This window comes from Perca fluviatilis, chromosome 5 (assembly GCF_010015445.1).
Source record: "Perca fluviatilis chromosome 5, GENO_Pfluv_1.0, whole genome shotgun sequence".
Taxonomy (NCBI): Eukaryota; Metazoa; Chordata; class Actinopteri; order Perciformes; family Percidae; genus Perca; species Perca fluviatilis.
This window is the reverse complement of record NC_053116.1, coordinates 28634765-28647738: the sequence shown is the minus strand read 5'-3', so window position 1 is coordinate 28647738 and position 12974 is coordinate 28634765. Positions and strand designations below refer to the sequence as shown.

Sequence of the window (12974 nt, the reverse complement as noted above, 5' to 3'; positions counted from 1 at the left end):
CGTTTAGTAGTCCATTATCCAAAACCGGTGACTTTCCGGGTATGTAGGAGTGCTGTGGGCTGCCAGTCGTGACGGAGCTCCAAGTACTTCAGAGCAGGCCGGGGTGTGTGAAGGAAGGCAGGTCGGGCGCGAGGGCAGCAACACAGGCAGCACCGGCAGCTGAATTCCAACACACAGTTAGACAAAATTTGTAATTAGCCATCCATTTTCGTAAAGTGGCCCATATTTGGAGCCTTACATAGTTGATTTCCGCATAAAAAAGTTTCAGAAGTGAATTTTGTAATGGAATAGCAGAGATATGCGACCTAGATTCTGAAGACTACCTGATCTCAGGTCAGTTGTGTAGCCTATGTAAATGTTGCGGACCGTTCTCTTAAATACACCCATGGGCTGACAAAGGTTCCGGTTTTGGGAGGTTGACGTCAACTTCCAGCTTTGTTGGGATTCGCCCGTTTTCAGCGGCAGTTTCAAAATATGAAATTTTCATAGTAAAGGGGTGTCAGTGGGACTTTGAGCTTCTATGTATGTCCCATTTACCCACCGAACTGTCGTTATTCAACTATGACAGGGTAAAATCGGTTTTGCATTCTATCACCCCTTTAAAACCAATCACAATCGGCATGGTCAGTGCTAAGCAATGGACGGAGCAAAGATGCCGCTGCAAAATAGCCTCGGGAAGGAACTTGTTTTGGTGACAGATAGTCTAGCTAGCTGTCTGGATTTACCCTGCAGAGATCTAAGGAGCAGTTAACCACAGTCCTCATAAATCCACCGGAGTTCAAAATTACAACATAAAGAATGACATCTGGCGGAAATCTAGGCGGCACTTCAGCAATCCCGGAAGTGGAACGTCGTGAATATAGACTATTTTTGCATCCATGTTTGCTTGCTAGCAGCTGACTCCTCCCTACCTTTGTTGGTATACTGCAGCATATCTTGGCATATTACAACCACATGTACATCAGTGGAATAGTGTGACACCATTGGCGACACAAACAAAACGGGGACACACTTCACTATGTAAGGTTTCTCCAATTTTAAATTACTCTGAGGACACTGAACTCAGAGTTTCTGCAGGTTTCACTAAGTCAAATTTAAGACTTTTTAACACCTTTCTAAGACCATTATGAATGAAATTTAAGACCTATATCACGACATAAAAAATAATTTAAAAAAACGACAGATGTCAGAGTCCAGAAACATCATCTGAAAAAATTCCCTGATTCGCATTATAGGACTGGTGTCTAGTCACCATGTGAAGGACCCAGAGCACCTCCGCTCTTAGTGTTAGCTCTGATCGAAAAGCGACAGGGAGGTCGCTGAGAGCTGCTATGCGGGTCAGTGTGAAGGTAGTGCTGGGAGCCGCCAGATACTCGGCAGAACTGGATGACGGCTGTCCTTTGCTATATTTGGACTAGAGAAAGAAAGCTCTACAACACCATGGAATCACGCAAAAAAAACTAAAGCGCTGCCAATGAAGGAAAATAAAGATCTGTTTAAAATTATTTAAGACCTAGAACGCAATATGTCAGCGAATGTAAGACTTTTTAAGACCCTGTGGAAACCCTGTGAACTGTACCGCTGGCAAAAATTTCATCTCTTTCCAAAGGCCCTGTAAACCTTGTGTTCAATCTGAATTCACCTTAGCAGATGCAACAAAACCAACTGGAGAGTCACAGACATGCCAATCAAGCACAGTCTGAACACGCCCACACAGACCTGAGAAGAATTCTAATCAGGAGGCAAATGAAAACAGCTGTGTGGGTGGACCCTGGCGGTGTAGGGCATATGCAGAAGTATTCCCATCCCTGGCAAATAGTTGCTAAAAATAACACAGGTCACATATTGACCTGCTGTTACCATTGGCTAATCAAAACTTCCAGTGTGTCCCACTGCTGCATTTTCAGCAATTCTCTCTTGTTGCCGCCTCAAAATGCAAATGATTTCAAAGGGAGCAAATTGCATATTCTTTGCTCCCTGGTGAATTATTTTAGCTGTTACTTCCTACAGTTTAACCATTGTAATTGCTTGCACATAATTGTAAAAATTGTACACCTATTGTCTTGACGAAATAAATCGTGGAGACAGAACACTTCAATCGCTGTGTGAGCTAACTCATATGAAGTAAACAGCAGGATGCCATGTCTCACTTCCTTTCTCAGTCTGTTTAGTGCCACAGTGGGAAAGAGGAAGTTAGGGAGTGAAGGAGCTTATTGTCTGCTGGTCTATCCGTGCGTTCATGGACATCGGAAAAACGTTTTTCCGAGTGAAAACGTTACCATTCACATTACGTCCTGTGGGAATCAGATGTGGGAAACTCGGGCTGGATTTTGATAACCGAGTTTCCCAGTTGGAGACGCGTTGTTGACAACTGACGTTTGATGGAGGCGACTTTGGTTCACTGAACATATTTTAATGACAATAAACTGTTTATTGTGGACAAATGCCTCTGCCAAGAAACATACACAGACATAATATGTTTCAAATTATTCATAAATAGGCTTATGTATAAAAAAACAACACATTATTCGTGTCTTTTCCCGTTCGTTGTCCTCCAGATAACACAAACAAACACCTGTCCATGTGCTGTTTGGATGCTCGTATAAGAAAACAGCAGCAAATCTTTTGTTATTGTGGCCTCCATGTTTTCAACACACCTGATGGTCTAGGTTATGGCCAACCGTTGGTGGCAGTTATGCAAAAAGTTGTTATGCCAAACGCCAATATAACAGAAGAAGAAGAACACGCATCCCGACCATGTGAACGCTGCCAGTCGGAAAAACAACGTAACCAGGGGGGCGGTGCCTGTTATTCCGAGGTGGCATGAACGCAGCATAAGTATCATAAAATGACTGGGAGACATGCTTTCCTCTTTTTTTTTGTTGGGACCCCAATGTTGAAAATGACTTGAAAATTAATGAATTACAGTTTAACCCATTCACTACGTCAGAGCACAAACACAGTTTGGGATTTTGCTCTCACATTTCCATATACCACATCCTGTGTAGAGAGAGATGATTTCCTGCCTGTATTTTTACATTCAACTTGATCAGATGCAGCTGTAGAACTAACTTGATAGCTGGATTGAACATTTTCTGAGACCTAATGCGTGAATGAAACATTAAAAAGGGTTGTCCACCCACTGCCTCAACAGGGTTAAAGGTTCCATGACATGCTACTTTTTGGATGCTTTTATATAGGCCTCAGTGGTCCGCTAATACTGTATCTGAAGTCTCTTTCCCGAAATTCAGCCTTGGTGCAGAATTACAGCCACTGGAGCCAGTCCCACAATGAGCTTTCCTTAGAATGTGCCATTTCTGTGTCTGTAGCTTTAAATGCTATTGAAGAGGAAAGAAGGGGGGCAAGGTGGAGGGTGGGGGTGTGGGTGTCAGTACCCGATCCGTTCCACCTGCACAATCCGTTCTGCGCATGTGCAAGATGACACGTATGCCATGACGTAGGCGCAGATGATAATGCTGCGTTCATTCCACCACCACCTTGGAATAACGGCACCGCTTCCACCTGCACGATCCGTTCTGCGCATGCGCAAGATGTTCACACGCTAGCCTCCAGCTAACGTTAGTTAGCTAACAGCTAATTCGGCGGACCGCTAGGTGATTATAGCGGTCTGCCGTTAGCCTCCCGGAAGCTAACGTTAGTTTAGCTAACGGTTAATTCGGGCGGACCGCTAGGTGATTATAGCGGTCTGCCGTTAGCTTCCACCGGGAAGCTAACGTTAGTTTAGCTAACGGTTAATTTGGCTAACCGCTAGCTGATTGCAGCGGTCTGCCGTTAGCCTCCACAGTTAAGCTAACGTTAGTTTAGCTAACAGCTAATTCGGCTAACCGCTAGCTGAGACAGCATGTAAACTTTAAAAGACCCTCAAAATAAAACTTGAAAATAAACGTTAACATATATAACAGCTGTTACGTCAGTTCTACTTTACTTGTGCTCATTTAAAATACAATCACTCAATACTTGTCTTTATTGTTATTACTGTAATGTCTTAATTTAGCTGTAGCTTGCTTTTCCTATTAAGTTTGACTTAAAGTTATTTTAGACTGAATCTAGCTGAAGAAACAACGTAACCAGTGGGGCGGTGCCTGTTATTTCGAGGTGGCATGAACGCAGCATTATCATCTGCGCCTACGTCATGGCATACGTATCATCTTGCACATGCACAGAACGGATTGTGCAGGTGGAACGGATCGGGTACTGACAGTGGCCTTGACCAACTGCCACTTTGCTTGTTTGCAAGCCATGATGTCTCTCTCTTTCTCATGGGCGGGCCAAATTATCTGGGTGGGCAAAGCAGAGAAAGGGGAGGTAACCTTTCCCCTTATGACATCATATAGGGAAGATTCCAGATTGGCCCATCTGAGCTTTCATTTTCTCAAAGGCAGAGCAGGATACCCAGGGCTTGGTTTACATCTATCGCCATTTCTAGCCACTGGGGCACCATAGGCAGGCTGAGGGAACTCATATTAATGTTGAAAAACCTCATAAAGTGACATTTTCATGCCATGGGACCTTTAAGGAATTCAATGGGTTTTTAGGGAACTTCCACTCAGCAGGACAAAGAATCACAACGCTGAATAACTGCAGCAGCTTTGAAACTCAGACATATTCCATATTCTCTCTTACCCTCACCCTCAGATACACACTCACACACACACACACACGCTACTTTCAAATAATCATACTGAATGATGAGTAGTCAGTGGATCATTGATCTTGTACAATAATTGGTTCATTCATATCTTTATGGATCACTTAAACTGCAGCTTATACAGAGTGGGCTCAATGTTTTACATTAACATTCATTTGTCCAATTAGGGAGTAAAAGATTACAAAAGACTAAGCTGTAAAATGTAGTAGTTTGTCATTATATTATACCTGAAATAGTAATTCTTTCTTTTACAATGGTCCTATAAATGAAGTAAAAGTGGTTGGTTTTAATGAATGGCAAAAACATACAGTGATCGTGGAGTGGTGTCCTTCTTTCGACAAAGAGCCTACAGCAATGCTAGCGGCTCAGTGAGCATGTACTTTGGCAAAGCTACACTTTCAGCTAATGCTAATGCAAGCATCCCACCATGCTCACAGTGACAATGCTAACATGTTGATGTTCAGCAGGTATAATGTTTACAATGTTCACCATCTTTGTTCAGCATCTCAGCATGCTAAATTCTGCAAATTCAGCACCAAACACAAAGAACAGCTGATGGGAATGCCATTAGTTTTTCACGTATTTCGTCATAAACCAAAGTACTGGAGAAAATTTGAACTGATGAGGGTACTCGATGAAAAGTCAGAGCAGCCAAAAAGTTATTACTTGGGGGATTGAATGTCTGTACCAAATTGTGGAGACATTTTATTAATGACAACAAATGTCAACCTCATGCTGGTGCTAGGGGAAAAGTCAGAGGGTCAAGAGGCAAAGTCATTAGGATTCATCCTCTGGGCGCTATGAATGTCCAATAGCTGTTGAGTTATTTCAGTCGGAACCAAAGTGGTGGAGTGACTGACCCACTGACAGACCGTTACTGACATCCCTAGGGACATGTCACAAGCATGGCTAAAAAATATTTTGCCATATACAAACATTGTCTTGTTACTAGACAATAGCCAAGCATTTGGCCTTGGAGTGAGTTACTCGTGGTGCTAACATTAATTAACTATAGCCGATATAATCAGCCTGTCTGTCATTGCCATCTATAAATGACAAGCCTGTTAATGTTAACTGAATGTTTTGGAAATTGCTCTTTAGTAACAAAAAAGAGCATTGAAAAATAAAACATTTGTTAGCCACGTTATAAAAAAAAAAAAAAAAAAAAATTATATATATATATATATATATATATATATATATATATATAACAGGAAGAGGACAACTAACCAGCATTCTGAAGTCAGCTCAAACTTCAAGGACTGTTTAAGCATTCAAGGCTAGAAAAAAATGTAAACGTGTGTGTAGTTGGACAGGGTTCTACAGTAATTTTACACAGATTGAGATAGGCAACATGACTGAATAAGGACACACCACAGTTGAAAAAATAACAAAAGGAAAGAACAAACTTTCTCAAGACCACACTGAATACTAAGAGCTCATCTCAACAATCAGTCATGGACAAAGTAGCAGATAGTGTAGCCTCAGGGTATGAAGACTCACAAACCGCTGAAAAAATACAAAAATCAATCAACTCAATACAAAATATTTTACAAAAGAATATCATTTTGCCTGTTTTTGGATCACACACCTTCACAATGACTTAGAGCAAAGCAACAGAAAGGCTTAATACAGAGGAGGTTAAAAGTATTGACAATTTGCAGTTTGACATTGCAAAGTCAAAATCATTACCTTAAATCTATTGAAGACTCCAGTCAATCCAGTGACTGGAGTTGAGCCATTCATACACACAATTCCAAAATGTTAATGATCTATCACTGCTCTTGAAGGAGGAACGGTAACTTTACTTTTGTGAAGGTCTACATTGTAGCTACAACTATTGATTATTACTATAAAGGGAGATTCCACCAGTTACAAAATCTTAAGCTTTAAATGTTTTTGTTTAAACATGGATAACAATAAACAAAATTACCATCTTTCAAATAAAATCAGAGAATCTCCAATTGTTTAGGTGTAATTGTTTGTTCAACTTCCAGTTTGGAATTTGATATATTTAAGAAACTTAATTTTGGAAGCAACAAGAACAAAATTGTAGATCGTTTCCAAATGTTCACAAAATGTTTCTCATATCTGCTTGTAATGACATTGCAAAAAAATGTTAGCTGATTTAATATCACAGCTAACTTTCCACTGAATCCACTCAGTTTCACTAATCTTTTTGATTTGCAATTTCATGACAAATCATAATAAAATCTTTCCAGAAAGGGTAGCTCTTTTTTTTTTTTTATACATTAACAGTATTTCACTTTTCTTGTGGTTCAGCAGGTAAAGTTGCATAAGACAGATGAGTCAGATTTTGATAGCAATGGAAACAATTACCTGGTTCAACACTAACAGAATGCTGTGTACGAACAAACTGTTAAATGATAACCGTAGTGCTTAATCCTTCAAATAAGAGAGGGACGCTTTGGTAGTTCAGTGGTTATGAGTAAATAGGTGGAAAGGCACGCAGCCTTAGAATATATAGAAGGATATGTCTGAATGTAGGAGGGATTTGTGGTGCACACTGAATGATATAGGCAGAGAGAGACGCAGAGACAGAGAAATATTGACTGAGTTAGACTGGAGTGTGTGTCTAGGGAAAAGGCTAGGCGAATATAGATAGGCATAGGAAAGAGAAGGTGGGAGGGGGGGTTCGGGATTGTTTGTGTGCTCAATATCACGCTCCGTCAAAAGCTGTAATATCTCTTCCATTTCATTAGTTGCTACATGAATAGACTTGACATCAATCAGCGCCCGCTCGGCTGATTGAAAGAGAAGTGCCTCGGCATCAGAGAACATCAGGGAGCATCATGGAACGAGCTTGCAATTTGTAAGCACTGATTGTGCAGTGTTAATCCGGAGAGCAGGAAAATAAACCACATCCCTGCTTATATGCAGAATCTGTAATAATGGCAGAGTTGTACAAGTGTTTTCCAAAGCATACACTGCATTTTTATGTAAATTAGTGTATTTTCCCACATTCCTTCATGGTCATGAACACACCAGACAGCATGAAGCTGTCGGTTCTCGTTCTCTAATGCATTACCATGCATTGATAAAATAACTCAACATGTTGTTCACTGTGATAGATTAGTTATCTCAAGCAAGTTTCAAGTCCATGCAGTTTCATACCATGCTAATATGAATGGAAGCCAACGGCTGTCGGCAGGGTAAGAAAAAACCTGTTTTAATTAAATAACTGCAGTTATTCAGCGTTGGGACTTAATTGCACAAGTTTTTTCTTGCTCAAAGTGTATCCAAACTGTTGGGAGTATAGAGTAACAGGACAGCTTTATTCACCATACAGTAAATGTGTCATGGGATGAGATGAACAGGGTGAGTCTCTATTTCAGTGAGGAAATGAGCAGTATTATTTTTTTTGCAGCTGTGGATCCTTACCAGAGTTGACAGTGCCATCTTTGTTGATGGAGGCCAGGACACAGGGAACGCTAGCTTTCAGCTGAACCTTGTCACTGGTCAGTAGTTTGATCTGCTGCGATGTGACTGGTGGAAAGCGATAGAACTGGAAGGTGAAGTAGATGTTGTCAGGCCAATCAGGACCAACACCCGCCACTGGTATTCTGGCAACAGACAAAGATTGATGATTATTCAGAAAATAATAATCGCTCATTGTGCAACATATAAAAGTAACACGGCAATGCTGCATGTAAATAAAAGTCCAAGTGAATGATTTATTACCTTAAATATTATCAATTTAACACTAACTGTGATGTTTTTATTACAAAATCTATGTGGGGAGTAGAGTGGTGTGCATATTTGAAAATGAATGGTTGAAAAGGTCATTAAAAACCTGGAAGAGTAAATCACATTTCAGATAATGATTTACCTCAGACAATTCCAGGAAAGAAAAAAATCAAATATGCACACCGTCCTACCATAGCCAGTAATTCAGCTCAACTACTTAAAAGTAAAAACCCAATAATAAAAATGAGGATCAGAACTTAGGTGGTAAATCACACCTTAAAAGTGGCTATAAATTGGACTGCTGATTGAGCTCTACACCTTTGATTCATTACACAGTAAGTGGATAGCTTGACTCCTCCTTAAAACTAAAGGCAGCATGAAAACTAGTTATTAGATCTGTGAAGGTCAGGATGTCTTGTCTGTTTGTGTCAAAAAATGTGGTTGGATTCTGTCAGCACAAAGGAAATCATGTTTGTTTGGTATGACTCCTATGGAAAGAAAAAAGTATTTGTGGCTAAGAGAACCTCCTGGTGTTGTGTATTCCTTTTCACACAAACACCACCCTCTGAGTGTGATTTCTCACACACAGAAACACACACAGACACACAGACACACACACTTTAAACTTCTGATGGCCTACAAAAAGTCCCGGTGAGCCTGCAAGCACTTGATTTAGCACCAGCATATTAAATAATGAGCGAGTTTCAGGATGAGCTTTTTTCTGTTTCCGTCTGATGAACAGATTAGCAATGAGTCATCGGGTATTCAATAATGAGGAGAAAAGAAAAGGCATTTGAAAACAAGCAGGGAGTGCTGGGAGGCCCCCCACAACCATGGACAGGCCTTCAGAGCCAGAGATTTCAAAGTGGAATCTAATAAGAGCAGTGTGTGACCTCCCAGTCAATCACTTGCTCGGATATTCCCCTGATAAAGATGCCGCTGTGCTCCATCTTCACAAAAGAGCCGGCATTAATATTCATTCCGTAAACAGACAATATTGATAATTATGGCACCCGGGTAAGAGTTAGAAATTTCACTGACTATCCACAGGCACCCCGCTAGCCTAAGTGCTACTGCTGCCGCTGCCTTAATTTCCGCCTGCTTTTCCTGTTTGTCATAATTATGAGGTAACCCTCAACCCACACTTTGTATGTTCAAGTATGTGGTTTCAGGTTTAACTTCAGATTGCCTTCAGGTGACCTTGAAAAAAACCCCCTGAAGAATCAAATAAGCTTTCATACCTTCACAACACAGACAAAGTAAAAAAAAAAAAAATCCATACTTTCTGATATTAAAATATCTGCTTAGTTTCACTGTCTCCAACTGGTAAGATGATAGTGTTTCAACTTACCAAGGGGCTTTAAACATTTGCTGTTGTAATCTTACAATATAACTAGGTTTTTACTACCCGACTTCCTTCCAACTCGCCGGCAGAAAGGAAGTGATTTAATTGCCAGCCTGGATGGAGTAGACAGGACAGGGATGCTGTGCTGTGCTGAGGGAAAGCTGGAGGTAGGAAACATGTCATTACTGACCTCTCTGCTCAATTCAGTGGGGGAAAAAAATATGTTATGTGTAAATGTAATATGTAAAATATGTTTTGTGTATGATGTGTGCACAAACAACTACTGTATGGTACATTAAAGTGAAACCAGGAGGTCAGTCTATAAACTGTGATGGAACTTTACATCAGACTGTTTAGGTAATCATTTCACTGTTTGTCTCCAATTTCTCCTCTAAATTAGTTTGGCTAACCTTGGGGTTTGTTTACAACCTGTCTGATCGTCTTTCCTCCGTCTGACTTATTTTTAGCAATGTCCCCCAAACGATAATTATAGTTCTGTTTTTCTTTCATGCATTGACTCATTTATATATTTTTTTCTTTAGTCCTATGTGGCAGCAATTTAAGCAACAAGCAAGTATTATACAGACTTTAGTGCATCTTATTTACGTACAGTAACATACATCACAATTAACTGAAAAAGAAAAGATTTCAATGTTACAAATACAGTCGCTGAAAAAACAACAACTGACAAAACAAATAATTTGAGGACGCCACCTTGGTTTCTGAGAAATTGTGGCGGGCTTTTTTCACTAATATCTAACATTTCAAAGACTAAGAAAACTCGACACATTAATTGGCAAAACTTTAAAAAAGAAAATAGTTCCAGCCCCAATAATATTTCAAATGTCTTTTTTGCACTTTAAAAACATAAACGCTCGTTGTTGCTGCTTGGTCATGATAGGTCTCTTTTCTGCCACTTTTTCTTCCTCAATCACATTCCTCCTCTTTGCTGCACTTAAGGATGGCTGGTATTCAAATTCCACTGACATCATCACATATCATCATGTCATTTAACAACGTCTGAAGCACACATTGACACACACAGTCACAGTAGTAGTCGACACGTGTTGATCTAGGGACCCTGGCTACCCTTCCAACAAAAACTCGTCAAATCTACAAGATCATATTTGTCATTAAAAGCTGAATTGAAAAGACTGCACCTACGTTACGTGATTACATGGAATTGTGAAATATCAAATATAAATTGAAATCAGCCTTATGAGTTTGCCATCATTCCCCGTCTCTAAAGTTTGGTAACCTGATGCGCCATATGGTTTGTTAACAACAGAACCATCTGAGCAGCCGTCATTGGAAACTGTTTGGGAACGGGCAGGCATTTAAAAAAAAATACCTGGCAGGTGATTGGATGAACCATCTGTCTATCACGTCACACACCTAAACCACGGTTGTAGCTGCCAGTAGCTCCTCACAGGACGCTGATTGGTGAGGTAAACTGGTAATTCAGACACAAACGCATTAGGTTGGAGCAAGATAAGATGGATTTTCCTGTTATACATGATCCTTCGATTCCACGTGATCTCGCGAGGATCCAGCTGCCGTGCAATGTAAAAAAGTGTTAAGCACCCTGACAGGAAACGTGTTTATGTGTTTTCTTTAAATTGCGAACGTACATCTCCATGCTGTGTATAGGTATGTGCAAATCATGCAAAATAATGATTACATTTTTTACAACAACCTGTTTTATCGCCTGAATATTAAAATACGCTCTGGTTCTGTGGGAGTTTCTCAGTCTCAAAGTCAGTAAATCTGCCAAATTCTGCCCTTAGAGTCGCGTCGTTTGAAAACAGTTTTCTGTCTTTTTGATTTGGTGCACAACTAGCCAGGGCCAAAATGTATTGTGAACCTAAAATTGATACGCGGGCCGGATCAAAATTTGTGATGATTGGCATGACTTTATGCCTGTATGGTTTAAGTGCATTGAAGTTTTGGGTGTAGTTCAAAACAAAAAAAGGAGAAATCTCAAGGCAGGAGGGGTGTTAAATGGTTAAATGGACAGTGGCTCAGTGTAGAGTAAAATGCAACAACAACAATTCTGACATTTCTGCAAAACTAAATCATTATATTTACAGTAATATTTAAGGATTAATCACACGTAATCGATCATAGCATACAGGCCAAATCTATACTGATCTCTATGACAACAGCAAATACATACTGCAGTACATAAGCTGCTGCTATCAGTCAATGGTGACACTGCAGGCTCAGGTGACCCAGCAGCACTGCAAGTCTCACCTGGTAAACGCCAGAAACTGGAACACCAGCAGGTTGCCCTGTAATGGGTCAGTGTCCTCACGCTGAGGGTCAAAGGGCACGGGCTCTGTGGGGTCCAGGACTTCTGCCACCTGCCCACTACAGTCCATGATGTCGGGGAAGCCAGCGGAGTAAAGGTGAGCCAGTGAGCTCCTGGAGCTGACTGAGCAGGAACTAGAGGAGAAAGGTAGAGGACAGTTCCAGAATCATGAGCGCCCATCGATCATTCGCCAAGCTGAAAAGACTTCAGCAAATGCCGTCCCTGATGCATTATGAGCAGCAGGAAGTAATTTAGCCTGTGATGCCTCACTTGGGTGATTTGTGGGTGTAAATGAGACATTTTTTTTTCTGTGCCCTTTTATCATTTCAAACCCAGTTTATCTTGGATCAGTTCCATTGTGACTCAAGACGTTTACCTTTTTTTCTTGAAGCTAAATTTCAATATCTGACGTAACAAAAATGCAGCGAAACAATGATCAGGCAGCATGAGGATGTCAGCAATATCCGTCAAACAGCGGCACCACAAGAACGCTTACAGGGAAAGGAGAACGGGTTGCAAAGCGCTCCCTCAGGATTTTCAAACATAATTGGCAGTTATCTCTAATCATAGTGGCCACCTGTTTTTCTGCAACTATGGTAACATTCATAACTTACGCTTTCAACGCTGACACCAAACACTGTGGGTGATAAACACAGTACACAGATGGCTGGCTAAAGTGCAACCACAGGAAAATGAATGATAATGTTATCATAACAGTAATGTGTCCAGTTGGTAAACAGGCAAGACCACAGCTTCACCTTTATAAAAGAATGACATCTTGATCAAAATAATTAGGGTAACAACAGTGATAAAGGCAGTCGATTGGGTTTCCCTCTGTAGCTGTGTCAATTTCATGCTTTCAAAAGTTACATCTTAATTTAGCCCAAGTGGATTAATATTAAAGTCATCATTTTTATTTCAAAGGGGGTTCAGTCAGATAT

The 12974-nt window shown here is 40.6% G+C and overlaps 1 protein-coding gene across 4 annotated transcripts in view; it reads right to left on the bottom strand.

The window, feature by feature from the left end:
* Positions 1–12974, bottom strand: part of nphp4 (nephronophthisis 4) — a 185863-nt gene that overhangs the window by 50171 nt on the left and 122718 nt on the right. For all 4 annotated transcript variants that reach the window (XM_039800113.1, XM_039800114.1, XM_039800117.1 and 1 more), the window contains 2 exons: positions 11976–12167; positions 8072–8253 (listed from right to left, as the gene is read on the bottom strand). In XM_039800113.1, coding sequence (XP_039656047.1) covers positions 8072–8253; positions 11976–12167 — 374 coding nt within the window. The remainder of the gene's footprint in view (positions 1–8071; positions 8254–11975; positions 12168–12974) is intronic.